A 25883-nucleotide genomic window follows, 5' to 3' on the forward strand; every position below is an offset into this window, starting at 1 on the left:
TGGGGATTTTTGCCATCCCTACTAAAAAAGCGTGTAAATAAAAACCGTACCTCAGATTTCTTCGACCTCAAAACCTCACTACCTTCCCTATTTTTGAATTCTGTGACAAAAAAAAAAATTCCATTTCTGCGGCTACTCTCAAAGCTTTTGGAGAATTCACAAATGGAATCTCCTTTATGAGCAGCTCAATCAAACCCGTGCATTTCGTAGCTTCCTGCGGCCAACATATTCAGGTTCATCTCTGAATTTCTGGTTATTGGATTCTTATAGGGTTTATGTCTTGTGTTTTCCTAGCTCAATTCTACTTGCTATACATTTGGAACCCACTTTGGTGTAGCAAAATCATAAGGGAAACAATGGCTTTAATCAGGGAAAATTTAGACGATGAACTGTAGTTAGTCATATGTTTTTTTTCTTTTTTTTCTTTTTTCTTTTTCACCATGATATAAATATACAACTTTGTATTTAATAGAATAAATTATTATTTAGAACATTAGAGTCATAGGATAACACTAATAACTAAGAAGATATCATGTGACATAGAGCATTAATAATTTAATACATATAGCGCCGGCCATTGTAGAATTTTCGAGCTATATGATGCATATGGAATGCGTATTTTTTTGGCTATATGCCTACTAATTAGTAAAACTATTAACTAGTATATGCATCACCAGTTAAAGCTAATGGACTCAAAGTGCAGATTATGTGCCAAACTGGATGAACAGACTGTGGCAACCTCATGTCTCAACTTCCTTGGGCCACTAACCAACACTCCAATATCAGATCCTTTGGTTTCCAATAACAGAATTTCTGCAATGATACAAACAATCGTTACGATCACAATCACCAAAGGGGTAGTTAATTAGCTAGTTATAATTATTTGTACTACTTACTCTTCAGGTCAGGCCTAGTTCCATAATGCACTTGGGTAGCTTGAGCGATCAGGGACTCATGATTATGGGGAGAACTCGCAAGTTCGATATCAGTTGTTGGTGTTGATCTCGCATTCTGAGTTCGCTTCCCTTCTTCGATGGCGTTCTGTCTCTTGCACCAAATGAAGACTGCACTAGAGACTATGAAAATGGAGGCACATGCTAAAACTCAAGGTCATGATGATAGAAACTTGGAGGTAAATCAACAATGGTGAAAAACTGAAACCTTAGCTAGAGATTGAATACGAAGAAACAGAGAGAAAGAGTGAGGAGCCCTGGTATTAAACTTTCTGGTAGTTGTACAAATGGTTGTCTCTCATTACAGTAAAAGAGATTATCTCTATTTATACTATTTAGCTGATGTATGCACCTTTTGACCTTGACTTTCTTGACTTCAACTATCTTCTATACTCTTGACAGCACAGACCAAAAACTTGTACCACAGGCAAATGAAGGAGACATGGTAGTGTTCACCAGTGTTGTGGTCGATTGGGTATATATAGAAACGATTGACAATGCCCAAAACAAAGAGAAATAAGACAAATGAGGATGAGATTATAGCACCAAGCCATAGCCAAGTGTTTTGTCCTAGAACCAAAGAAATGGGTGAGTTCAGTTGGTTTGGCTTAAACCATAAGGTTTGGAGAGACTTGTGGGGTTCTGGTGGAGGCTGCTTGTGTGTCTCCCTGGTCACATATGCTTCAATTTGAAACTGCAGCTGGGTAAAATTAGAAGGTGTGACAGAAATTGGAAGCAAGAGTTGTAGCATGGTGAGATCAGCTGAGTTCTTGAAGGCACATATCAACCGAACAGGCGGAACATGGCAGTCTGGTTTGGTGCTTTGGAAAATGATTTCTCGGATTATGGAGATCATCGGTGTAATTCCACTGCCTCCACTAATCATCACCAGAGCCTTGTGCCTGAGGCAACAAAAGACCAATCAAGTTTAATCAACAGATGCACTTAAACTTCTAATATTCTACTGCCACTTAGCTATGAGAAATGTCATCTTATTTAATTGTCAATTTGAGCTAACATAACATGATATAATCCTAGTTGTATCGTTTTGGTTTCACATGTGGTTAACTTGTGTTTTTGAATAGCATGTATTTTTTTTTTTTTAAGAGTTTGACTGTAGTAGCCAAGATTATAACGATTAGAAACAGAATGGCCAAACATGCTATCTGCAAGTATCAAATCGATCTGAAATTCTGAATTTAACCAATAAAGAAGTTCTAAAAATGATAGTAACCTAAAATCGTCAGGGGAAGGTGATCTGCTTTCGAGTTATTGAACTGACCTTAGAAAATGAGATGAACGAGGTCCATAAGGCCCTTCAACAGAAACTTGAATATGATCCACAGAATTAGAAGAAAGTTGCTGGTAAAGTTTCTGAGACCAACTTCCTAGACTCTTAATCACAACACTTAGCTTATCTGCCTCCATGTTAGAGTTTGAAGTCACTGTAAATGGGTGCCATTGCATCTTGGATACACTAGGGACATTGATAAACAAGATGCTAGTGGGATTATAATCTAGGCCTGTGGAACAAATCAAAAATGACTGTTTGCCAGTTTTCAATGTAAGGGAAAAAGGGCTATTTGTCTTCTTAACTTACCGATAACACTAAAAAAGGCCTTGCTTATTGACAGGTAAGGAGAAAGTTACTTAGGTTACATCTCATTTCTTGCAATAGATCAAGTAAGATGCTATTTTTCATAACTTGAGAATGAAATTGCGACTTTAATTTCAAAAAGTAGCTCAACAACGAATCAACCCATATAGTGAATCCTAATTAGTAATTACCTCGGCTCTTGGAGAAGTTGAGTTCAATGGTCTCACAAGGTGAAATGCGTGCGGAGACTAACTTGGCACGTTGATAAGATTGTAAAAATCTCAGGTACCGATCTATGATGAAGAGGAAGATCCCAGGAAGGATCGTACAGAAGAAATAATTAAGCACCGGTGTGCAGTACGTAGAAGACGATGTAGAGAACGTAGAGCTGGTGGGTATAGAAAAATAGTTCAAACATTTTTCGTCTAACACGAGGAATGCTTGTTACCTACATTGCAATTGCAAACACTATTGCAATCTCCCCTGCTACGTTTGATACCCGAGTTGAGCTCCATTCTAGCATCTGCATCATCACCATTGATTTAGTTGATTCTTAATAGTATAGTTTTCCATCAATAGCAAGATGTTGGGAGAATATGGTCTATATGAGAAAAAAGGGATATTGCCAGTGAATTTATAAGGGTTTGGGCCACTTTATCTATTGCCAATTGGTTTTGAATGTGAACCTCAGATTACTTTATCATGGTATCAGATCGGGTTATTCCACGTGTGTATGGCTCACGGCCGGGGCATTTCATCTATTACCAATTGATTTTGGATGTGAATCCCATCAAGATAGCAATTTCCATTGAGATTATAGTTATTATACATATTTTTAATAATCTGCAAAATATATTCTTGTTGTAGGAGAATGAAATTGTGTGTTCATTATTGATAATAGGAGCCCTTATATAGGGAGTTACAAGGTATACAAAATGTAAGAGAATCCGAATACAATTGAATACCTATAACACTTTCCTATTACAATCCTAAACCCTAGTTTGTAGAGGCACACTATGTCGACATCCTTCAACACTCCCCCTTGTGCCGCTCAAACTTGGTGATGACACTTTGATTGTTGCCTCGTTAAAAACCTTGCCAGGTAACAAAAACCCTGTGGGACAAAAATAACCCTGGTCGAAGGACAAAAAGAGCACAACACGTCATTCACTCTTCGAGATCGAACATGTAGACATCATGCCTCCCCCTGATGTCAATATCTCCCCCTGATTGCTACAATCATGGGAGTTCGGATAACTTTCTCAATCCGATGCACTTCACATGTTTCTCGAAGGTGGATTTTGGTAACGACTTAGTAAATAAGTCCGCTACATTATCCTCTGATCGGATTTGGTTCACTTCAATATTTAGAAGTGCTTGTTGTCATTTTGATGGAGGAGAGGAGGAGCACGGAAGGTGGCATTTTACCTTGTAGGGTCCGATCCCACACTTCCGTCATCTCTTTTCTCTGTAGGGATAGAACAAACCTATATCAATCGTACCTCTTAAATATCGAAAGAATGTCTTTATACCAATCTAATGGCGTTGCGTTGGCGCGGGGCTATGTCTAGCCAACAAGTTCATAATAATTGAGGTGTCCGGTCTTGTATTGTGCTAAGCACAATAATGCGCCTATTGTACATAAGTAAGCACTTCTGCTATTAACACGTCTTCGTCATCATCCCTGGGACGAAAAGGATCCCTTTTAGGGCCAAGACTACGGACGACCATGGTGCATCTTTGACTTTATCAAAAATGTCTCTTGGCACGGTATACAAGTTCTGAATTTAGACAAAACTGTGTTCTCCCATGATCATTCCTCTCAAACTCGGATTTCAGGTGTTCAGCGGTTTCCCTTAACTCTCAAGGGTTCCAATTGTGTTTATCAACATAAACCGCGACAATTGCAAATCCAGAACTTGTCATGGAAACGCGTGGGCATAGTTCATCATATCCCTTCCCAATCAAGTAGTCATTTTGGTGAGCATTTCAACCTCGTTGCAAATGCGCTCCGTGGTCTAAAGCCACTTGACTTGGGTAAATAAAGTCCACAAGAACCTTCATTATATTCTGTATCTAGATCTCCATAGAGATACGTAGTGACCACATTCGTAAACTGCATGTTTAGTTATTTGGAAACTACCAAACTGACAAGGGAGTGGAGTGCAATGACATCCATTACGAGAGGATATGTCTTCTCGTAGTCGATTCCAGGGCGTTGTGAGAAACCTTGCGCCATAAGGTGAGATTGCCATCTCTTTTTCTCATCACGCTATCTAACGAAGACCTATTAATGTCAATAGGTTTTATGTTAGGAGGTGTTGGTATCTCAGGCCCGAAATCCTTCCTCTTCGTTAGTGAATCCAATTCAACCTGGATCGCATCTTTCCATTTAAAGCCAATTTTCTCTACGTTGGCATTCTTCAACGGAGTAAGGTTCGATGTCATTGGTCTCAATAATTCCACGTCCTCATGTACACTAGTGTAGTTCGTAGAGATCTCTATATTTTCAGGAATTGGTTCTAACATTGAGGCGTCCCCCAACGATGTCTCTTGGACATAACCACAATCCAAAATATTCTCATGAGACGGATTTTGAGTATCAATGATCAATGGATCAAGTTGTGCCAGACTCGCTCTCTTCTTAGGACGAGAATCCATCGAACCTATGGGTCTCCTACTCTCTCTAGCGGAACCCATGGCCTATGACGCCATTATGCCACCTTTCTGGCGTCACCATACTACCATCCATGGTAGTGGTGCAGTACCCATCTTCTCTGGGTGGCACCATGTCCTCTTGTGCGGATATCAATCCTTGCAGGCATGTTTACAGCAAGTATATGTGATCTCGTCACTTTTAGGGGATCAAGATGAGACATAGTGGGAACAGACCACGACAATTCCTGTCGTTCCTGTTGAACATTGACGTTCTAATCTCCCCCTAACGACGGGAAGACTGTCTCATCAAAGTGACAATTCGCAAATCTAGCGAAATAGAGATCGCCTGTCAAGGGTTCTACATAGCGGACTTATAGTTGGAGACTCATGTCCAACAAATATATATATGCATTCGTTGCAATGACTTATGTTGATGCGCTGTGGCGGCGCAATTGGCACATGAACCGCACATTCAAATATGCATAAATACGAGATATTAGACTCGAACCCAGTCACTAGCTGTAACGCAAATAAAAGTTGAGTGGCTGCTATGAGTCGTAGAAGAATTAGCATACCTGCATGCGATATTGCATAACCCAAGCGGAAATATTGGTGCGCATTACCAATGTCCGGGCTACCATCATAGTCGTTTAATGGTGGCTTTTCCGCCAGACCAATTGGGTGTGTACATGAGAATATGATACTTAATATCAATACCCAATGATATGCAATAGTCATCTAAAATTATCGATTATCAAGTCAAATTGACTGAATGGGATGGTCTGGGTAGTGAGCCCGTAGCCATATGTTATGTGCTAGGAGTGTAGTATAAGCAGCATTACGAGTGGATAATGACACAACATGTGACCAGCGTGTTTGCGTATCAACCAACACCATAAAACATCTATACGGTCCGCAAGTTGGTTGATCAAATCCATAGAATTCCCTTAGATTCTTTGTAAGAATGGAATTATTTCCTCAATCTCCTTTGCATAGGATGGTCTCAATCCTAAATAGCAGGCTTTACAGAACGAAACATGGGCTTTATAATCAACCAATGAAGGTTTTGGTTAAGCCATAATGTCACAATAGACTTGAGAAGTAGAGAGAGGAGTTTATGGCGTCAATGCCATGTATTTGCTGCAGGGGGTAGGCGGCGCCGGCCATGTATGGCCGGTCTTTGCACAATTATGGCTCCATGAGGTGCATGTGCAGCTCCTCGAACCAATTCTTGGTTCTTACTTTTCTTCGTTCTGAAAATGGATGTCCGTGTAAAGTCTTTAATACACGGATCATCATGTCAAAGCCTATATGTGTCAGAATCCCATAAGTTGTCTCTCATGACATGGTTGGATTCAATAACTCAAATAGTGGTTGCATACAACCCACAAGAGCGACCCATAAGTTTCTCTAATACTCATTTATGTCCGTAGTCATTAGAGGTGATGCAAAGGAACTCTGACCATTCTCATAATGTGTTTCGACATGAAAACCATTGGCTCTTATATAATAAAGTTCGAATTAAGGTATGTCCAAGACATTAAGTAAAAGAATTGACACTTTATTAATAGCCAATGATTACATCAAAGTTTCCAAAATCTAATCCAAAATAAAATCAAAGTAAGACACATTGTAGTCAATGTTCTAAAAAACGGCCTAGGAGGCCGACAAGGCTGCGCCTAGGCACTGGGCGTCAGGTCACCATTCCGATTATAGGCTAGGCGAGAGTGGTAGGCGTTTGGCTCCTCGGCGGCCGCCTAGGTGGTCTAGGCGGAGTCTAGGCGGCTGGGCGTTTAGATCTAGGCGCTGGGCGCTAGGCTTTTCTAGATATACAACGGCTTGAGTTGCATCGTAAAGGAGGTCCAGGCACGGAGGAGTGAGTTACCAACTCAGACGCGGTTGAAGATTATGGAGGCTTTCTTGGTGGCTGCGACGGGATGCGGCGGCTTGTCGGCACGGAGTTTAGGATGTCTTCGAAGGAGGAGAACGAGAACATTGAGTGATTGAGGTCAGCGATGATGTGTCATGAATCTGAATGATTTGCTCTACGTTAGCCATATTTGGATTTCAAGCTTGATTTCCAGAAACACCCACATAGAACAATTGAAATCTGGTGAATTGGGTAACACAGAAACAGAGAAATAACGAATTGTGTTTTGAGTTTGTTTCTGGGTGTTTGAAATTTCAAAGAGCACGGCAAAGATTGAAACTTTTTGATGATAGAAACAGAATATAGATTGGGTTTTTCATTAATTGTGATATGGGGTTTTGGGTTTAGAGCGAAGGTGTTGAGATTGAAATTGAAAGAGTGCACTATAAAGAACTGAGCTTTCCATAGAGATAGTGAAATAGTAAAGCTAGTTGAGACGATGGTCTTTGCGTTTTTGGCTTAAGTCTAACTGGAGATGGGAGGTTCTGAATGTGGGATGATTGGTACTTATCTGATTGTTAAATTCCTAAATACCCTTTTCTCTATTTTAATTATTTTGATTAATTTTTAATAATTTTTGTACGTTAAATATTTTTAATTATATATAACTATATGTCATAAAAATAATTAAAAAATAAAAAAATAAAAAACCGCCTAGTCCCCGCCTAATCCCCTAGGCGCTAGTCCCTGGGTCTCCGCCCGACTAGCGCCTAGCGTTTTTTAGAACCTTAATTGTAGTCACTCTATCTGTTTGGTAACTCCAATCAAATATGACAAGGAAAGTAGAGAGAGACGTTGGTGGAGCGAGGTTTTCCTAAGTACCAATAATCTCAATGACTTTCCTAGACATCACATTTTATTGGGTCCGCCACATAAGAAAGAGTTAATACAATTGTCATTTATTGACTAAGACATATTGCCATTACAAAAGTTGGAAAATAAAAGGACTAATCTAATCAAAGTCTGATGCATCCTTGTGCACTTCATCTTCAGCTTTGAAGTCCTCTATGGTGAGATTGATATCTCCACCATCTTCTTCTTCTTCTGCAAGGTACACTCCTTGCTCTCTCAGGTCCCTATAAGCCCTGTATCTTGCAGCTAGTTCCTCGCTTGCCTTGCATTGCTTGAACCAATGCTCAATTGATCCACATCGATGACACTCATCCTTGTGGTTGCCTCCCTTTAATTGAGGTGCACGTTGCGGGCGTTCCCTAGGAGGGTTGGTGCCACCACCACAACCCATGGCGCCACCATTACGGCTAGGGATACCACGACCCCCTCTCCCACGTGTGGCATTACCACCATGTGTATCCACACCAAACTTGCGGTTTCCTTCCTGGTTAGGGTGGTTATATGGGCCCATACGTCCCTCATGTCCCCCATTCTTAGGGTACCGCTCCTTGCGCCCTCCTTTGGGTGCATTATAATTCGCCTCATGAACGCTCTTAGTTCCAATGGGCCTTGAATTATAATTCCTCACGAGTATGTTATCATGTTTCTTAGCTACATATATAACATTGATAAGTTGATGAAACCTCGTGATCCGTCCAGCATTGATTTCAGTACGGTATTGCTTTGATACCACAATGGCTGAAACGGGGAAGGTGGAGAGAGTTTTCTCAATTAGCTCTTGCTCTGTGACAGGTTGTCCACAAAACCTCAACATGGACTGTATGCGAAGAGCTTCTTAATTATATTCAGCTACAGACTTGAAATCAGCAAAGCGCAGGTTGTTCCATTGAACCTTCAAGTCAGGGAGGAGGGAATCTTGGACATTGCCAAAGCGCTCTTCTAGCGCTACCCATAGCTCTCTTGCATTCTTGATCGACGTATACTCCAATCTGAGTGCTTTGTCCATATGGCGTCGCATCAAGATAACTGCTTGAGCATATTTTGAAGGTGTTCGCACGAACACAAGATCCGGGTTAGGTGCCTGGATTATGGGTAATATTCCCTTTGAAGTGAGATGGTTCTCAACATCGGTTACCCAACTGTGGTAATCCGAGCCTGTTGAGTCAAGCATAGGAAAGTCGAGTCTAGATTCATTCGACATCCTGAAAATAAGAAGAGAAGATATATTAGTTTCGGAGTTAAACTTCCACGAAAACTAAAACAATAAGATTTCCGAGCTATGCTACCAAGAAATCAATTTCCAAGAATCTCTTTTGGATTAGACCAAACAATAATGTTTTAATATGGTTACAATTTGATGCTTACGGACGCTCTTAGTCCAAGCATTGTGAACGCTCTTAGTTCACACGAACACTCTTAGTTCGTTTAATTATGAACACTCTTAGTTCATACAAACACTCTTAGTTCGTTAAGCGTGAATCCCCACAATTTCGCTTTGTTAAATATCAAAATCATTTGGCAACATATATTCCAATATTTGCAGAAAATAAAAGAATGTAAAATACATGAAAACAACAACTTTAATTCACAAAAACTTACGTGATGGTTCTTGGTTTGAAGACACGCGCGTGTTGGAGCAGGCGTGTTTTTTTTTTCTTTCTGGGCCGTCTGTTCTTTGGGCTTTCCTCTTTCTTTTTTCTTCTTTCTTTCTCCTTTTTCTGGCCGGCCGGGTCCCTTCTCTTTCTTCTTTTTTCTTCTTTCTTTTCCTTTTTTTTTTCTTCTGGGGCCCACTTTTCCTTTTCTTATTCTCTTTCTTCTTCTTCCACGTTTTCTTCTCTTTCTTCTTCTGGGGCCCACTTCTCATTCTCTTATTCTCTTCCTTCTTCTTCCACGTTTTCTTCTCTTTCTTCTTTTGGGTTTTTTTTCTTTCAACAGCAAAAGTTGCTGCTGCGGGGGCACGGGCTGCAAGAGTTGCTGCTGCAGGGGCACGGGCTGCAAGAGTTGCTTGGCGGGGGCTGCTGTGCGAAGGCAGCAGCAGTGGCTAGCTGCTGCGGGGGCGTCGTGCTAGGATGGCAGGCGCACGGGCGCGCTGGGCAAGGCTGCAGGACTGTGAGCTGCAGCGCGAGAGGGGGGGGGGCAGCAACCGGGCTAGGCAGGGTGGTGACGCTTGCGGCAGAAGTCGAGCAGCAGCAGGGACTTGGTGCTGCGGTGTGGCTGCGGTGAAGTTATGGTGAGGCTGCGGTGAAGCTGTGGTTTGATGTGCAGCGCGGGCTGTTAAGGTTGCAGGCGGGCTGCAGGGGGCTTGCAGGCGGCAGGGAGGCTACTTGAGGCAGATTTTGGTGTTTAGGGTTTTTTTCTTCTTTTTTTCGGATAGGGTTAGAGCGTCGTGCTGATAACGTGTTGTAGGAGAATTGAATTGTGTGTTTATTATTGATAATAGGAGCCCTTATATAAGGAGTTACAAGGTATACAAAAGGTAAGAGAATTCAAATACAATTGAATACCTATAACACTTTCCTATTACAATCCTAAACCTTAGTTTGTAGAGGCACACTATGTCGACATCCTTCAACAATTCTAGCTGGTAGTTCTAAAATTTGATACATTGCATGATCGATCACAATGAGTTTACATAATATTTGATTTGAGCTTGAAAAAAAATGTAAATTATGATTTAGGGACGCTTTTAATAATTAGCTGATAAATATTTAATAAAATGTATTGATGTATCATACGTATTTTTTTTCTTTTTGAAATTAACTTTAGAGAATTTTATCGGAATTAGAAATATCAAATGAGTCAACATTTCGGCCGGCCCTTGCAATCTATGTTCACAATACATAATCGTCAACATTTCGGCCAACCCTTGAAATATCAAACAATAAGGAAAAGCATAAAAGACGTGAATATAATTTGATTCAAAGCCCGACTTTTAAATTCTAACCAAGCAAAAGAAGAAAAAAATCCTCACCAATAGAAACAAGGCACGATCTAATGTTTCGTTAATCAAATTATAATCATGGGCGGATCTAAGTAGTAGCTTGGGCGGGCTGGAGCCCGTCCGAGATTTTTAGGCCTAAAAAAAAAAAAATTAGATGTATACTTTAATTGATGTGGGTTTAAATGTTTAATTGACGTGGGTAAGTGAGTTTAATTGATTTCAAAACTTATCAAGGTCGATCAGTGAGTCTTCTTTCTGCCGTGCAATTGTTGTGGGTTTAATTGATTTCAATACTTATCATTTTATCAATTGTTGTGCTATCTCAATATATCGGCCAAGAGCTTGGCCTCATTCGAATGTCGAGTAATCAATTCAAGTTTATAGAGTTAACTTTGCAGATTGGGCTTGGGTTTATTTGCTAACTATTTCATCCTACCTATGGCTTTATATTCAGAACAAACTTTTGGGTTGAAAAAAAAAAAAAAAACTATATATATGATGTATATTTTTTGTTTATATGTATGTTTGTTTAATGAAGCCACCCAAACTCTCAAATTATCGAAGTTAAACTCCTCTCTGGCTCTTCCATTCTCTCCGTCCATCACAAATTCTCATTCTTCTTGTTCTTCTTCTTCGCAAAAAGGGCTAAATTACGGACTAAATTCAATCTTTGAACACTTGAACTCTCAAGTTCTCATCTCCCCACTCTTGCATTCGCACACCTGTGCATTATTGTACTAAAAAAAAAATTTTGGGCTTCGCCCAAAGGGACACATAAATATGTAGCCCTCCTTATTTTCAAATCCTAGATCCGCCACTAATTATAATAACCTACGTACCTGAGCCATTTGATGAGTGATGGCCCAGAAGATAATGTAGCCTAGGGAATGAGCAGCAAATAGAACCATGGAGAGATGGCCGAGCCAAATATGGTACTTGATACTCGACTCCGACGTTAAGCCAACCAGAGCCAAAATCGAAGAGCCTCGAGTTACAGGGAAGAAGAGAAATGCCACATATATGTTTCCGGTTAACCCAAGCCAGTACGATACATAATGAAGCTTCGCTTCCCACCTGTAAAGGTATACACATCAATCGTGTAGTTTAAATGTTATATAACAACACTGTTCGTTGCCTGATTAAAGTAAATGATTGTTATTTACTGAATACAGACTCTCTCTCTTTCAGGCCGGGAACAGGTTTCTTATACATATTATGGAGGTAGGCAAACCCGACATGTATGTAATTGGTAAGAGACCACACCAAGAGTGCAACAAACATTACAGCGAAACCAAGCTCCATCGTAGTCACAATTCCCAGAGGAGCTTTCACACTCGCCGGACGCCTCCAGAAGCTAGCAAAGCTTGTGGAGTAGTATGTCGAGTATGATGATTTCTCCTTCTGAATTAGATGGAGATAAACACAACTCAAAGCTGCTATGAACATCATCGGGAACGAGAAAAGCAGCAGATTTGTCCCTGCAATTAGTATATATAACTAGTTAGCATATAGGTTATCAATAATTAATGAAAGAAGAGAAGCATTAATGAGTACAAATCTGTCTCGATATCCGAAATATGTTGAGTTGAGTTTGGCTTGTAGGTAGGGTCTCCAGGAATCACCGTAAGTTTTGGTTGGCAACACAATCCAAATGATGAGCCATCCAACAAACACTAGAAGTAATATGAACCTCATAACTGATGCTACTGCTGTATTAGTGCTCATGGTTTCAGAAGTGAAGAGGATTACGATACTCTCAGTTTCAACAACTTAGTCACAAGACAGTTGCTTTATAGTCTGTACTTTGTACCTCATCATGAATCTTTCGGCCTTTACTTTAGGGTAAATAATTGTGGCTTTTTAGTCAAGTCCGGTACAAACTACAAAGTCCAATCTAAACTAGTATTTTACCAAAGTCCTAATAGCTAAGAAACGTAGACTTTTTTATTTTTTGATTTGTAAGAAACGTAGAATTTGATTTGGGCTTTGTTTCGGTCGTGTCATGACATCTTCGGCTCAACTTCAAAGGCAATATTCGATCCTCTGGAAAGTTGACAAGTATGAAACTGACACTCTAAACCGAGAGCTGCCTCTGCCTTGTAATCCTAGCTCAATATGTAATCAAATACTCAATGTCAAAAACTGATAGGGGCTTTACAGGATCAAAAACATGATGATCACACAAGAAAAAAACATACTAGCCAGGGTTTGGTAATACCGCTAGATTCGGTTTGGTTAATCTTTATATAATGAGTGAAGGAAGAAAAGGTACAAACATTCAAAAGAGTTATAAATGGGCCAGACAAGATCTCAGCTCAACATACTGTAGTGAGATTATTAACCTCAAAAAGCCCAAAATGGTGTAAGAAATAAAGCCTAAAAAGTTGAAGGACCAAGACATTCATCACTTGTGGTTCTTCATCGACACAATTTCCTCATTAGTGCACTCGCTAGGTTCCCGAATTTAGTCAAATTCGTAACATGGAATACTATTGCTTTTCAAGACTTCTTTTTTTGATGACACAAACTTTTCAAAGACTTGAAACCTATGTCATTTGGCATTTACGGAAAAGGGCTTTCACACTCAAATATGGGGACATCAAATGCATTGCACCGACATGACATGCTGCACTATTTAAATTAGGAAAAATCGTTTAAATAATGTTTGAATTTTTCCGAACTGTTAATTTTAATACATGTATTTAAAAAAAAATCAAAATAGTACTTGAGTGTTTGAGCCTGACCTAATTTCCGTGCCTAGCAACAGTAAAATCGTTAACTTTGTTAACTTTTCAAGGATATTTTCGCCCCCTCACTATTCATCTTCTCTAAAATTCTCCGACGTCTCTCTTTCTATGTGCATACGTAGCTTGAATCTTCCTTTCGAAAATTTAGTCTCGGATTGTTGAGACCAAAGCTTCCCTCCTTTTCCGATATCATGTCTAGGTAAAATGTACGAGTTGGATTATTGAAGGTCTCCCATAAGCTCTCTAAATTGTCATCTTCAAGAACAAAGTTGCCTGTATCGTTCAAGACCCAAAAGCAACAACTCCAGAAATGGACTCAGATTTCCAAAGCTGAACACACCCTGAGGACTTGTAAGCACTAGTCCACTGTCAATAGTCAAAGTGAGCCCTTAGCTACAACTGCAGGACTATCCTGATTTGCATACCACACTCACTTGTTAACCAAACTTATCAAAGCATGCACTGTGAGTCTGCAACTCCATCGCTTCTCCTAAACTCAACTCCATTTTCTATTCTTCAATTTCCGGCTTTCCGCCATGAAACCCAGAACTCAAAGACTCTTGCTTTCCTTCTTCGCCCTCATTCTCATGCTCCACATTTCCCAAAGCTCGCAACTTTCAAACCACGAACCCATCTGATCAGACCCAGAAACCAACCCAGAAGATTGCTCGCTTCAGTAGTCACATTTTCTTTGAACCAAAACAAGCCCAACAAAGCAATGGAGGATCCCCACAAACCCATAGAGACTAGCTTAAAGACGGCTCGACCCAGCAAATCGAATCCGACCCACAACCGGTAATGGAGACATTGACATTTGTTTCGGGAAAACAGAACCCAATTTTGCAGCTTTATTGATTTTCAGTGTTATATAGGTAGAAAGTTCAGATCTTTATACATTATTTGTTTCTAATCGTTTGTTACTAGTTTTGCAAAGTTGTTTGGTTTACTGTTAGATTTAGGAGGAGAAGAAAGAACATTGTATTTACAGAGGAACCCAGTTAGAAATAGTATTGATTTGTTTGAGGAAATTGCCAGTTTCCAATATTAGCCATTGATAGTGAAATGAGAATTTCTAACAGTCATTTTTTATTGTTTCTAACCGTCATGTATCACATGAGTCTTCAAATGGAACATCAAAGAGGGGCATTGAACCCAGGACACATAATTGATTAAAAGCCTTGTACGTATTTTAAGTGGACAAAATCTTTCCTGATATGCTATATGCATCTCAAATTGGGAAGCCTCTACTTGATGTAGAATTAACGAAACTGTGTCAGATGGAAGAATTGCTTGAGTCCGGGTCACAGACTTCACTCTGTAGCAGTTTCCCTCCTCCTCCAGGAAGTGATAGACTTCTGCCTGCATTTGCGAGTCTTGCGGTAGTCGACTTTTGTTAATATCTCAATTATGATGTAGTACAACATGTAACTGCTTTAGATCTTTAAGATCTCGTTTGTTTCACGGATTTGAGGACTATTCCTTTTCTTTGTTTGGTAACCACAAAGTCTGGAAATGCTTTCCTGACATAGGGGAAAGTTGAGGGTAAACTCATTCCACTCAAACTTCATGGGATTGAGTTTCTCATCCCATTTCCTAGCATTAATTGCAATAATTTTGGACAACAATACCCCAACATTAATTGCTTGAGTACCCTTGGTAATGTTGAAAATTCATTATAGGTTGTTTTTATTTTAAAATAGAAGGGTATTATTGAAATATTGATATATTTTTACTTTCCTTTCCTGCACCAACCAAACATCAGAAGGGAAATCAAATAGTCTTTCCTAGATGTTTTCCCTGCTTTACCAAACACAGGAAATGAAATCTGACAGGAACTTTAGTTTCCCTTCCTCACGGGAAAGACAAGGGAATTGATTTCCCTTCCGTGAACCAAACGAGGCTTAAATGCTACCCCAGCAGTGACTGCATTTGAGCAATGCACACATACGTAATCAAAAAGCGGAAAATAAAATAAGATAAAGGCCCCACATTACAGTCAGATTTGCTATCTTCCTCATAGGAATATGTAGTTTTTGAGTATTGAATATGCTCATAGCATTTTTCCCAAAAACGTCCCTCTGCAAACTTCAGTCACAACTCTTAATTCTTGCATCTTATCCTCACAGAAGTTTACTAAATAAGGATGAGAATTTGAATAGCCGACCTAAACGGAGATAGCAGAGAAGGCAAAATGAAGAAGAACAAAAGGTGAAGTTGCAGATAGAAAGGAGAGTCAAGAGAATTTTAGAGAAGACAAAAATATCCTTAAAAAGTTAACGGAGTTAACGATTTTACTGTTGCTAGGTACGGAAATTGGGTCGCGTTCAAACACTCAGGTACCATTTTGATTTTATTTTAAGTACAGTACATGTATGAAAATTAATAGTCTGGAAAAGTCCAGACACTTTTTGGATGATTTTCCTTTTAAATTAAGTCAAAACCAGAAAGTCATAAAATCACCGCCACCATGTGTGTAGCCACTCATGACTTCATTTAAAGGTGCAAAATTGCAAAAAACTCCTTCAATTTTATGGGTGGATAAAAGTAAATAATTAAGTTTCGGAAAAGTAGATAAAGACCTTATCTGTTGGATTATTATGATACTAGGTCATTGAGTCAGATACTTTTTTTTTTTTTTAATACTTTTTCCTGCTTGTTGATTCAAGGTCACTGGGTCAATCTCCAAACTAAACATAGCTTCCAGTTAGGTTGTCAATGTTTCTTGAACTTTGCCGCAACACCAATTGTGATAAGATTGCAACAGCTTCAAGGTATATTGACAATGTCCACAACACCTATTACAATAGATTGGGTTGCAAGCAGATTCAAAATCTGTTGAAGTACACAGTAACGACATTATACAAACTGAAGCAAAAGAACTATGTAAACAACTACTCTTATTCTCTCTTGTCGAAAAAAGCTACTCTTATTCTCTTGTTAATTAAAGAGGGATGTGAAGGAAAGAAAAGAACTGGGTAGAAGTAACTGGCACAAGATTTATTTCAAGGCATAGCGCGGTAAGCCGATAACTCATGTGTGATAAAAAGATCTTCAGTGTTAAAATCTGTAACTTTAAAGGACATGTATATATTAAAATGATGTGAGGAGAAAAGGCATGAGCTTCTCATACTTGAATTACGGTAAAACCGAGGGGAATCAGAAGAGCCAACACAAAATAAACAAGGGTCAGATATATAATACTGTCTGAAAGAATCTTGATCCTTGTTGTATGTTTGCTTCACCACTTTATGGTACGTACCTCATGTACCAGGCTGTGGCAAAAGAAGTTCCGATGAGGATTGGGTTGGCTAATGTGTTATACAAAGAGTAATACTTCACAATCAAGTCCATGTACCGGGTGAGATCGAAACACCTACACATACAGTACATTCTTGAGTTTTAGTGCCTGGTACAAGCTAGTGATCACTGTTATTAGACTTTAAAGAGGCATATCAAACATGTAATGCATGTTCTGAACACCAGCAATAGTAACCTGCGGGATTGAGTCAAAGAACTCAATAGAAATACCATTAATTTATTTTCAGTTGTAGATATAAGAACAGGAAATTTACAAAACTAGCGACCTACATACAATCAGTCACTAACTCAAAAATATAAAAAGGTAAGAGTTTTGTCTTTAAAACTTTAAAACTGATAATTCTTTCCTTCTATAAAGAGTCCGGTCTTTATTTCTGGAAATACGTACGTTACAAAATTTGAGTTGCTATACAGCTTATTAGCAGTAAAAAGTTGAAATTAATTTTTTTACATGACTACGTCGTCCTTCATGGCTTCATCCATGCACACAAGGCAAAAGAAAGAAAATGGTACAACATTAACTTGTCTATTTGTAAAGAAGAAGGCCTCATGAGCAACCATGCAGTTGAAATGAACAGAGCAAGCCTCTCATAGTTAAGCTTTCTTTTGACTCTTTTATCTCTCACTACACGCTTTCAGTAGTGACTTGAATCTCTTCAAATCCACCAAAGTGGACTCTCTTCATATTCCATCTCTTCATGTTGAATTATGGTACTCATCACGGGACTCTTAGGCAATTGATATTGGCCTACTGTCCCTTGTTCGTGATCAATATATCTTCAAGACTAACTTGTGATCATAGCATCCAACCAGACTACAAAGGACAGAAAGTGTACCCTCCTCCGTAACCATGATTGATTTAACCAACACATACGTGTCACACGGCGGGTAGGTAATCCTAAAGTTGAAGAGCTTAGTCCAGGAGTCACGCACGCCATATTCTGTCATCACCCACAAATCAATAGAGTCTTTACTGGAACTAGACATCACACACAGGCATCCTGCGGAATAAACGCCAAGTTCTACGAAACCGCCCCGGCCTTGCATGAGAGAGTCAGGCAGCGGGATTTGCCTGCTGAACTCTTCCTTGGCCAAATCAAATGCAACGATATCTATATCTCTTGATTCAGAGGGATAGAGCATCCAATGAAGGGACTCATTGCAGAGAGTCCCCCGACCCTGGAGGCTTAAGTATGAAGGGAGTTCAATCCTTTTCCATAACTTACACCTCAATGAGAATATATTGACCTTCCTCATCTCCCACCGACTGCAGATATTCCTACCCTCCTCAATGATACTACCAGTGGCTACAAAAATTTTGTAGTCGTCTGTAGCTGACAAATGGCCAAGAGCAGAGTAAACCACGGTACTATATGCATCCGTTTGATGGGAAAAACCAGGGTCGTCTAATTTTTGGAAGAATCCGTTTGATGGGTTCCAAATATACAAGTTTCGGACAGACCGAAGAAGTGGTTGCCGAACAATTAGAATGCTTCGCACAGGGTCAACAAAGGCTACACATACCAACCCATTGCAGGAGCCTAGTAGGTCGAAACGATATCCAAATAATTTATTGAATGGGCAGCTGACGTTTCTGACTCCAAACGACGGCGACAGCGTCTCCAAGTCTAAGGCTCCAACTTGATAGGGGAAGGTACGGGGGGAGAAGAGGAGTCTACGACGGAGGGTTTGCTTCTCGGATGCTAATTTCACATAGGATTTCTTGAATTGTGGGTCGGCACATATAATGGAATGCCACCGTTTTGAAACAGTGCTGAATCGGACCAAGGGTTTTGGGGGAACCCTGTGAAGGATTTCCACAATCATATCTTCCGGTAGGTAATTTTTTGCCATCCGCTCCAAGGACAACGATGATCGATTGGATGTATAGGTTGCAAGCAATTTTATTGCATATATACCACAACCCTACGTTTCAACTTTATATAGTGGGATCACTCTTAGCTCAGTGATTAGAGCCCCCACTACCTATATACGAAGTCATGGGTTCGAGTCCATGGGGGTAAGGGTGAAACCCTTTGATCATCTTTTCAAAAAGAAGAAAAAAAAAAAACTTTATATAGTGGGATCAATTCTGAGTCTCTGACATATTCGTCCATTAACGATTAGGAGTCCTTCGTAATTAAATTTTCAAATATACCTAAACTGTTGAAGAATATCCTACGAATTTAGAGTAATCTATTCTCCTATTACAACAATGGAAATTAGTAATAGGAGAAGATTACTCTAAATTCGTAGTCTTAATTAGATTCTATTTTCTTGTACTCAAAGGATATGTAGCGACACTCCTTACTTAGATGCAAAAGAAATTCCGAGAAATTATTGTATTTTGACTATTTTCTCTAGCACTTATAGTTCAGTTTCCAGGCTGGAATGAATATTTAGAAAATGGCCTAGCGCACCATAATGCCTTGAATTATCATATTCCATATGTAGAAATCTTTCCTATTTTTAGAAAATTTGACTATATAGGAATTTATGGTATCTCTTAATTAGTAAATGCTATCGGCCCATAATCATAATGCCATGGATTTTCATATTCCATATGTAGAAATCTTTCAATTTTTTCGGAAAATTTGACTATATAGGAATTTGAGTATCTCCTATTAGTATTTAGAGCAACTCCAACAGCTTCCCTATAATTTTTGTATTATAGGGAACCAAAAGTCAAAGCTTTAGCTATTTTTTCTTCTCTAACTCCAATAGATTCCCTATTTTGCAGCAATCTCTAAAATCTCCATAATTCTTCCTTAAATTTTGGAGTTTGCTGTAAATATAGGGAATTGGATTTTCTCTCTCCTCACTTTCCCTAAAATAGAGATAGTTATAGGGAATCTGTTGGAGCAAAAGAGGCTTATTTTTCTCTAAAGTAGAGAAAAATCAAAATATAGGGAATCTGTTGGAGTTGCTCTTAGTAACCTGCACATATTAGTCTACACAAACTTTATAAAGAAATAAATTTCACGATCTTCGTTTTATTTTTCATTGATCATATTGGTACTTGATTATTTAGAAGATTGGATGTTTATTTAGATTGTTTATATATATATATATATATATATATTTTTTTTTATTCATGCAATGGTCTCAAATAGTTTTGGTAGAGAAATAACACATTTCGTAAAATATGGTTAGTCCACTTCGAGTTTCGAGATGCTTCCGTACCAATACTTTTTGAGATGATTGTCAAGTATCCTTCTAAATGTCTTTTAACTTTTTTTACAGGGTTTAATTTTGAAAATAACTTGGCCAACAAATCTGTAGCCCAAGTGACATCGTTATGATGTAACTTCCTCACTTACAAATGAGTATGAAAATAAAGAAAAATATTTTAAGACACAATTATCATACGTTTACTTTAAAATGTAACTAAGTGGTGGGTTGTGCGTAATATCTTAATAAATTTAGTAATTTACCATAAAGACCTCAATGATTTTCAAATTAATATCGTACAAATTAACTTTTATAACAACTTAGAAAATAAACGCTTCTGATTACAACCCGGTAAAATTACTTTTTTTTTTTTGAGAATATATTGATCTTGAGATTTGGACCAAACACATCCAAAATCAAGCCTAACCGACACCGACCTTGAATTTTTAGCCGAAACATGTCCGCAACTTAAGATCACCGTGTTCAATTGGCGTCAGGAAGATGGTGATGGGGGTATTATGAGTGAAAAGGGTCCAAGCCTCCAAGGGCTCTGGGAAATGGGTGTCCTAAACTGGCTGAAGTTCGGGTTTTCGAGGAAGGAAGGGTAGGGGATTTGGGAGTTGGTGTGCTTTTAGCCTTTTACATTGTGCTGCTAACTTGAAGTGTTTGTGTTTGGGGGGTAATAGCCTGGTTTCGGACAAAGCCCTTGAAGCAATTGGGTGATTTGGGTTTGCATCTTCATGTTCGATTGATATTATGAAGTTGGTAGATTTTTGCAAGATTACGGATCGCGGACTGGGTTTTTTGGCAAATGGTTCTACCTCACAAACCCTGAAAGAATTGGTCATTGTGAGGTATTTTTTTGAGCCAATTAGCCACTGTAGAATTATTGAGCTATATGATACATAGTGTATTTTTTTGGCTATATGCCAACTATTAAGTATTAACTAGTAAAACTAATAACTAGTATATGCATCACCAGTTAAAGCTAATGGACTCAAAGTGCAGATTATGTGCCAAACTGGATGAACAAACTGTGGCAACCTCATGTCTCATCTTCCTTGGGCCACAAACCAACACTCCAATATCAGATCCTTTAGTTTCCAACAGAATTTCTGCAATAACACAAACAAACATTATGATCACAATCACCCAAGGGGTAGTTAATTAGCTAGTTATAATTAGTTATTAGGTATACTGCTTACTTTTCAGGTCAGGCCTAGTTCCGTAATGCACTTGGGTAGCTTGAGCAATCAGGGACTCATGATTATGGGGAGAACTCTCAAGTTCAATATCAGTTGTTGATGTTGATAATTTCGCATTCTGAGTTCGCTTCCCTTCTTCAATGGCGTTCTGTCTCTTGCACCAAAGGAAGACTGCACTAGAGACTATGAAAATGGAGGCACAGATCAAAAACATGTACCACAGGCAAATGAAGGAGGCATGGTAGTGTTCACCAGTGTTGTGGTCAATTGGGTATATATAAAAACGATTGACAATGCCCAAAACAAAGAGAAATAAGACAAATGAGGATGAAACTATAGCACCAAGCCATAGCCAAGTGTTTTGTCCTAGAACCAAAGATATGGGCGAGTCCAATGGGTCTGGCTTATACCATATGGTTTGGAGAGGCTTGTGGGGGTCTGATGGAGGCTGCTTGTGTGTCTCCCTGGTCACATATGCTTCAATTTGAAACTGCAGCTGGGTAAAATTAAAAGGGGTGATAGAAATTGGAAGCATGAGTTGTAGCATGGTGAGATCAGCTGAGTTCTTGAAGGCACATATAAACCGAACAGGCGTAACATGGCAGTCTGGTTTGGTGCTTTGGAAAATGATTTCTCGGATTATGGAGATCATCGGAGTAATTCCACTGCCTCCACTAATCATCACCAGAGCCTTATGCCTGAGGCAACAAAAGACCAATCAAGTCTAATCAACAAATGCACTTAAAATTGTAATATTCTACTACCACTTAGATATGAGACGTGTTATGTTGTTAGATTGTTAATTTGAGCTAACATGACATAATATAATCTTAGTTAAATCATGCTAGCTCATGTGTGGTTAACTTGTGACTTCTTTAGAATTTGACACCAAGTAGCCAAGATTAAAACGATTAATATAAACAAGGCCGAAAAAGCTATCTGCAAGTATCAAATTCGAAATTTGACCAATACAGCAGTACTTAAGTGACAGTAATCCAAAATTGTAAGGGGAAGTGATCTGCTTTTGAGTACTGACCTTAGGAAATGAGATGAAGTAGGTCCATAAGGCCCTTCAACAGAAACTTGAATATGATCCATAGAATTAGAAGAAAGTTGCTGGTAAAGTTTCTGAGACCAACTTCCGAGACTCTTAATCACAACACTTAGCTTGTCTGCCTCCATGTTAGAGTTCGAATTCACTGTAAACGGGTGCCACTGCATCTTGGATACACTAGGCACATTGATAAACAAGATGCTAGTGGGATTATAATCCAGGCCTGTGGAACAAATCAAGAATGACTGTTTGTCAATTTTCAATATAAAGGAAAAGGGGCTATTTGCCTTCATAATAACTTACCGATAACACTGAAAATGGTCTTGCTTGACAGGTAGGAAATTACCTTAGGTTGCATCTCATTTCTTGCAATAGAAGTAATATGCTATTTTTCGTAACTTGAGAATGAAATTGCGACTTTTAAACAGTAAAGTGCAAAATGTATCTGGCTCAAAACTAAATCAACATATTGTTAGTGAATCCTAATTAGTAATCACCTTGGCTCTTGGAGAAGTTGAGTTCAATAGTCTCACAAGGTAAAATGCGTGCAGAGAGTAACTCAGCACGTTGATTAGACTGTAAAAATCTCAGGTACCGATCTATGATGAACAGGAAGATTCCAGGAAGGATTGTACAGAAGGAGAAAGCACCGGCGTGCAGTACGTAGAAGACGATGTAGAGAACGTAGAGCTGGTGGGTGTAGAAAAATAGTTCAAACATTTTTCGTCTAACACGAGGAATGCTAGTCACCCACATTGCCATTGCAAATACAATTGCAATCTCCCCAGCTACGTTTGATACATAAGTCTTGCTCCATTCTAGCATCTGCATCATCACCATTGATATTCAGTTAATTCTTAGTTTTCCATCAATATTGAGAAGCAAGATAACAATTTCCATCAAGATTATACATATTTTCAACCTTCAAAATATATTCTAGCTAGTAGTACTACTAATTTCGATATATCACATGCAGAGGTACAATTCAAGGCATGTGAACTTACAGAAGTCTCAAGTACTATACATTAATTATCTTAACCTATTGTCATTTTGTTATTTAAATAATTGAAGACGCTGATGAAAAGAAAATATGTAAGCATTGCTAATCATCATTTTTTCTTAGATAGTTAGTCGTATTTATGATCATCAACAGTAAAAGGAAAAGTATGTTGGATTGTTGGATGATTTGAAATCACAATGAGTACTACAAGAGAAGAGTCTATAACTAGATGGATACCTTGAAACATAATTGTAAATTATTAACGCTTCTAATTATCGGACGATAGCTGTTTATTGAGATATAATCGCACGTATTTTTTTTTCTTTTTTGAATTAACTTTGAAGAATTTTATCAATGTCAGAAACTCGGAACTAGAATATCAAATTGGTCTGAAATTTCGGCCGACCCTTTTAGTCTATGTTCACCACTGCGCCAATCTAGGATGTTATTAACGAATATAACAATTTAAGAGCAAGTTCACCCGTTGGGTCACCTACTATTCATTATTTTTTAGTGTATATTTTCATTATCTAGGTCACGAAATACACTGTGCCCGTGACACAGGGCACGAAATACACTGTGCTCGTGACCTAAATGGTGAAATTAACACTAAAAAGTAGTGAATAGTGAGTGACCTGGTGACCCAACGGGTGAACATACTCTAACAAGATGGCCAGGGATCAAATTAAGTTGAACCACTCAGTTAAAGTACTCGAAGGGGCCTTCAGATATTATTCCTCACCCCATTCCTCACGATATATACTATCAAACAATAACGAAAACCATGACACAGACATGAAGAGCCCTACATACAAAACCAGACATTCTAGCCACGCAAAAAAGATTCTCTTCCTCGCCAATAGAAACAAGGGACTATCATAATTCGTAGTTGAATTATAATCACGTACGTACCTCAGCCATTTGATGAGTGATGGCCCAGAAGATGATGTAGCCTAGGGAATGAGCAGCAAATAGAACCATGGAGAGATGGCCAAGCCAAATATGGTACTTCATACTGGACTCCGATGTTAACCCAACCAGAGCCAAAATCGAAGAGCCTCGAGTTACAGGGAAGAAGAGAAATGCCAGACATATGTTTCCGGTTAAGCCAAGCCAGTACGATACATAATGAAACTTTGCTTCCCACCTGTAGACGTATACACATCAATCATGTGGTTTAAATGTGATATAACAACACTGTTCGTTGCCTGATTAAAGTAAATGATTGTTATTTACTGAATACACATACTCTTTCTCTTTGAGGCCCGGAACTGGTTTCTTATACATATTATGGAGGTAGGCAAACCCGACATGTATGTAATTGGTAAGAGACCACACCAAGAGTGCAACAAACATTACAGCGAATCCAAGCTCCATCGTAGTTACAATTCCCAGTGGAGCTTTCACACTCGCCGGACGCCTCCAGAAGCTAGCAAAACTTGTGGAGTAGTATGTCGAGTATGATGGTTTCTCCTTCTGAATTAGATGGAGATAAACACAACTCAAAGCTGCTATGAACATCATTGGGAACGAGAAAAGCAGCAGATTTGTCCCTGTAATTAGTATATATAACTAATTAGCTATCTATAATTTGTCCCTGTATATATAGGCTATCAATAATTAATCAAAGAAGAAAAGCACTTGTAAGTACAAATCTACCTTTATCTCCGAAATATGTTGAGTTGAGTTTGCCTTGTAGGTTGGGTCTCCAGGAATATCCGTAAGCTTTGGTTGGCAACAGAATCCAAACGATGAGCCATCCAACAAACATTAGAAGCAATATGAACCTCATAACTGATACTACTGCTGTATTTGTGCTCATGGCTTCAGAAGTGAAAAGAGGACCACTACTCTCGCTGCAACAACTTACACATGAGCGAGACGAGAGTCAGAAGACAATAGTTTATATCCTCATCATGAATCTTTTGGCTTTTGCTTTAGGGCATCTCCAACCCTTTAGTCAAAAGTCATAGTCATTTGTAGAATTTGAAATCCCTAGTTTCATATTATTGTTCATTCAAATTTTAGATCTCCATGACTCCAACTCCCTTTAATCAAAAGCCATAGCCATATCAAAATTGTAATCATTTTATACAATTATTTAACTATAATATGGATTTATAAATTATACATAATTATTTTATATAATATATCGTTATTAATTGAATTTTAAAATAGTTTTTCCAAATTTTTCTTCTTTAAAACTTACTTACATTATTATTAATCATTTATTTTGATCCATCGCATTTTTCTGACTGTAAGATTATAAATTAAGTAATTATATATTTACTTTTTGGTATCACTTAATCTGAATTTCTATTTTAAATCGAATTAATTAAAGTGAATCTCAGCTATTGATTTTCTCAGTAAACCATGGGACCTACCTCCCTTCCCTTCTTCCCAATTTTAGCTTTTGTTCGACAAAGCTTAATGATTTTGAGTTTGACTAAGCTCTTG

At 38.7% G+C, this 25883-nt stretch overlaps 1 protein-coding gene and 1 pseudogene across 1 annotated transcript; both read right to left on the minus strand.

Annotated features, from left to right (window-relative positions):
* Window positions 1–670: 670 nt before the first annotated feature.
* On the minus strand, window positions 671–12626 carry LOC112181587 (annotated as a pseudogene).
* Window positions 12627–20503: 7877 nt separating this feature from the next.
* On the minus strand, window positions 20504–25371 carry LOC112181569 (ferric reduction oxidase 4). The gene is made up of 7 exons (XM_024319952.2): window positions 25086–25371; window positions 24676–24979; window positions 24339–24573; window positions 22924–23251; window positions 22409–22649; window positions 21373–22070; window positions 20504–21282 (listed from the first exon to the last, which is right to left on the minus strand). The coding sequence occupies exons 1-7, from the start codon at window positions 25246–25248 to the stop codon at window positions 21143–21145; spliced, it is 2109 nt and encodes a 702-aa protein (XP_024175720.1). The 5' UTR covers window positions 25249–25371; the 3' UTR covers window positions 20504–21142.
* Between the last annotated feature and the right edge of the window lie 512 nt (window positions 25372–25883).

The sequence above is a fragment of the Rosa chinensis genome, chromosome 1 (assembly GCF_002994745.2).
Source record: "Rosa chinensis cultivar Old Blush chromosome 1, RchiOBHm-V2, whole genome shotgun sequence".
NCBI lineage: Eukaryota > Viridiplantae > Streptophyta > Magnoliopsida > Rosales > Rosaceae > Rosa > Rosa chinensis.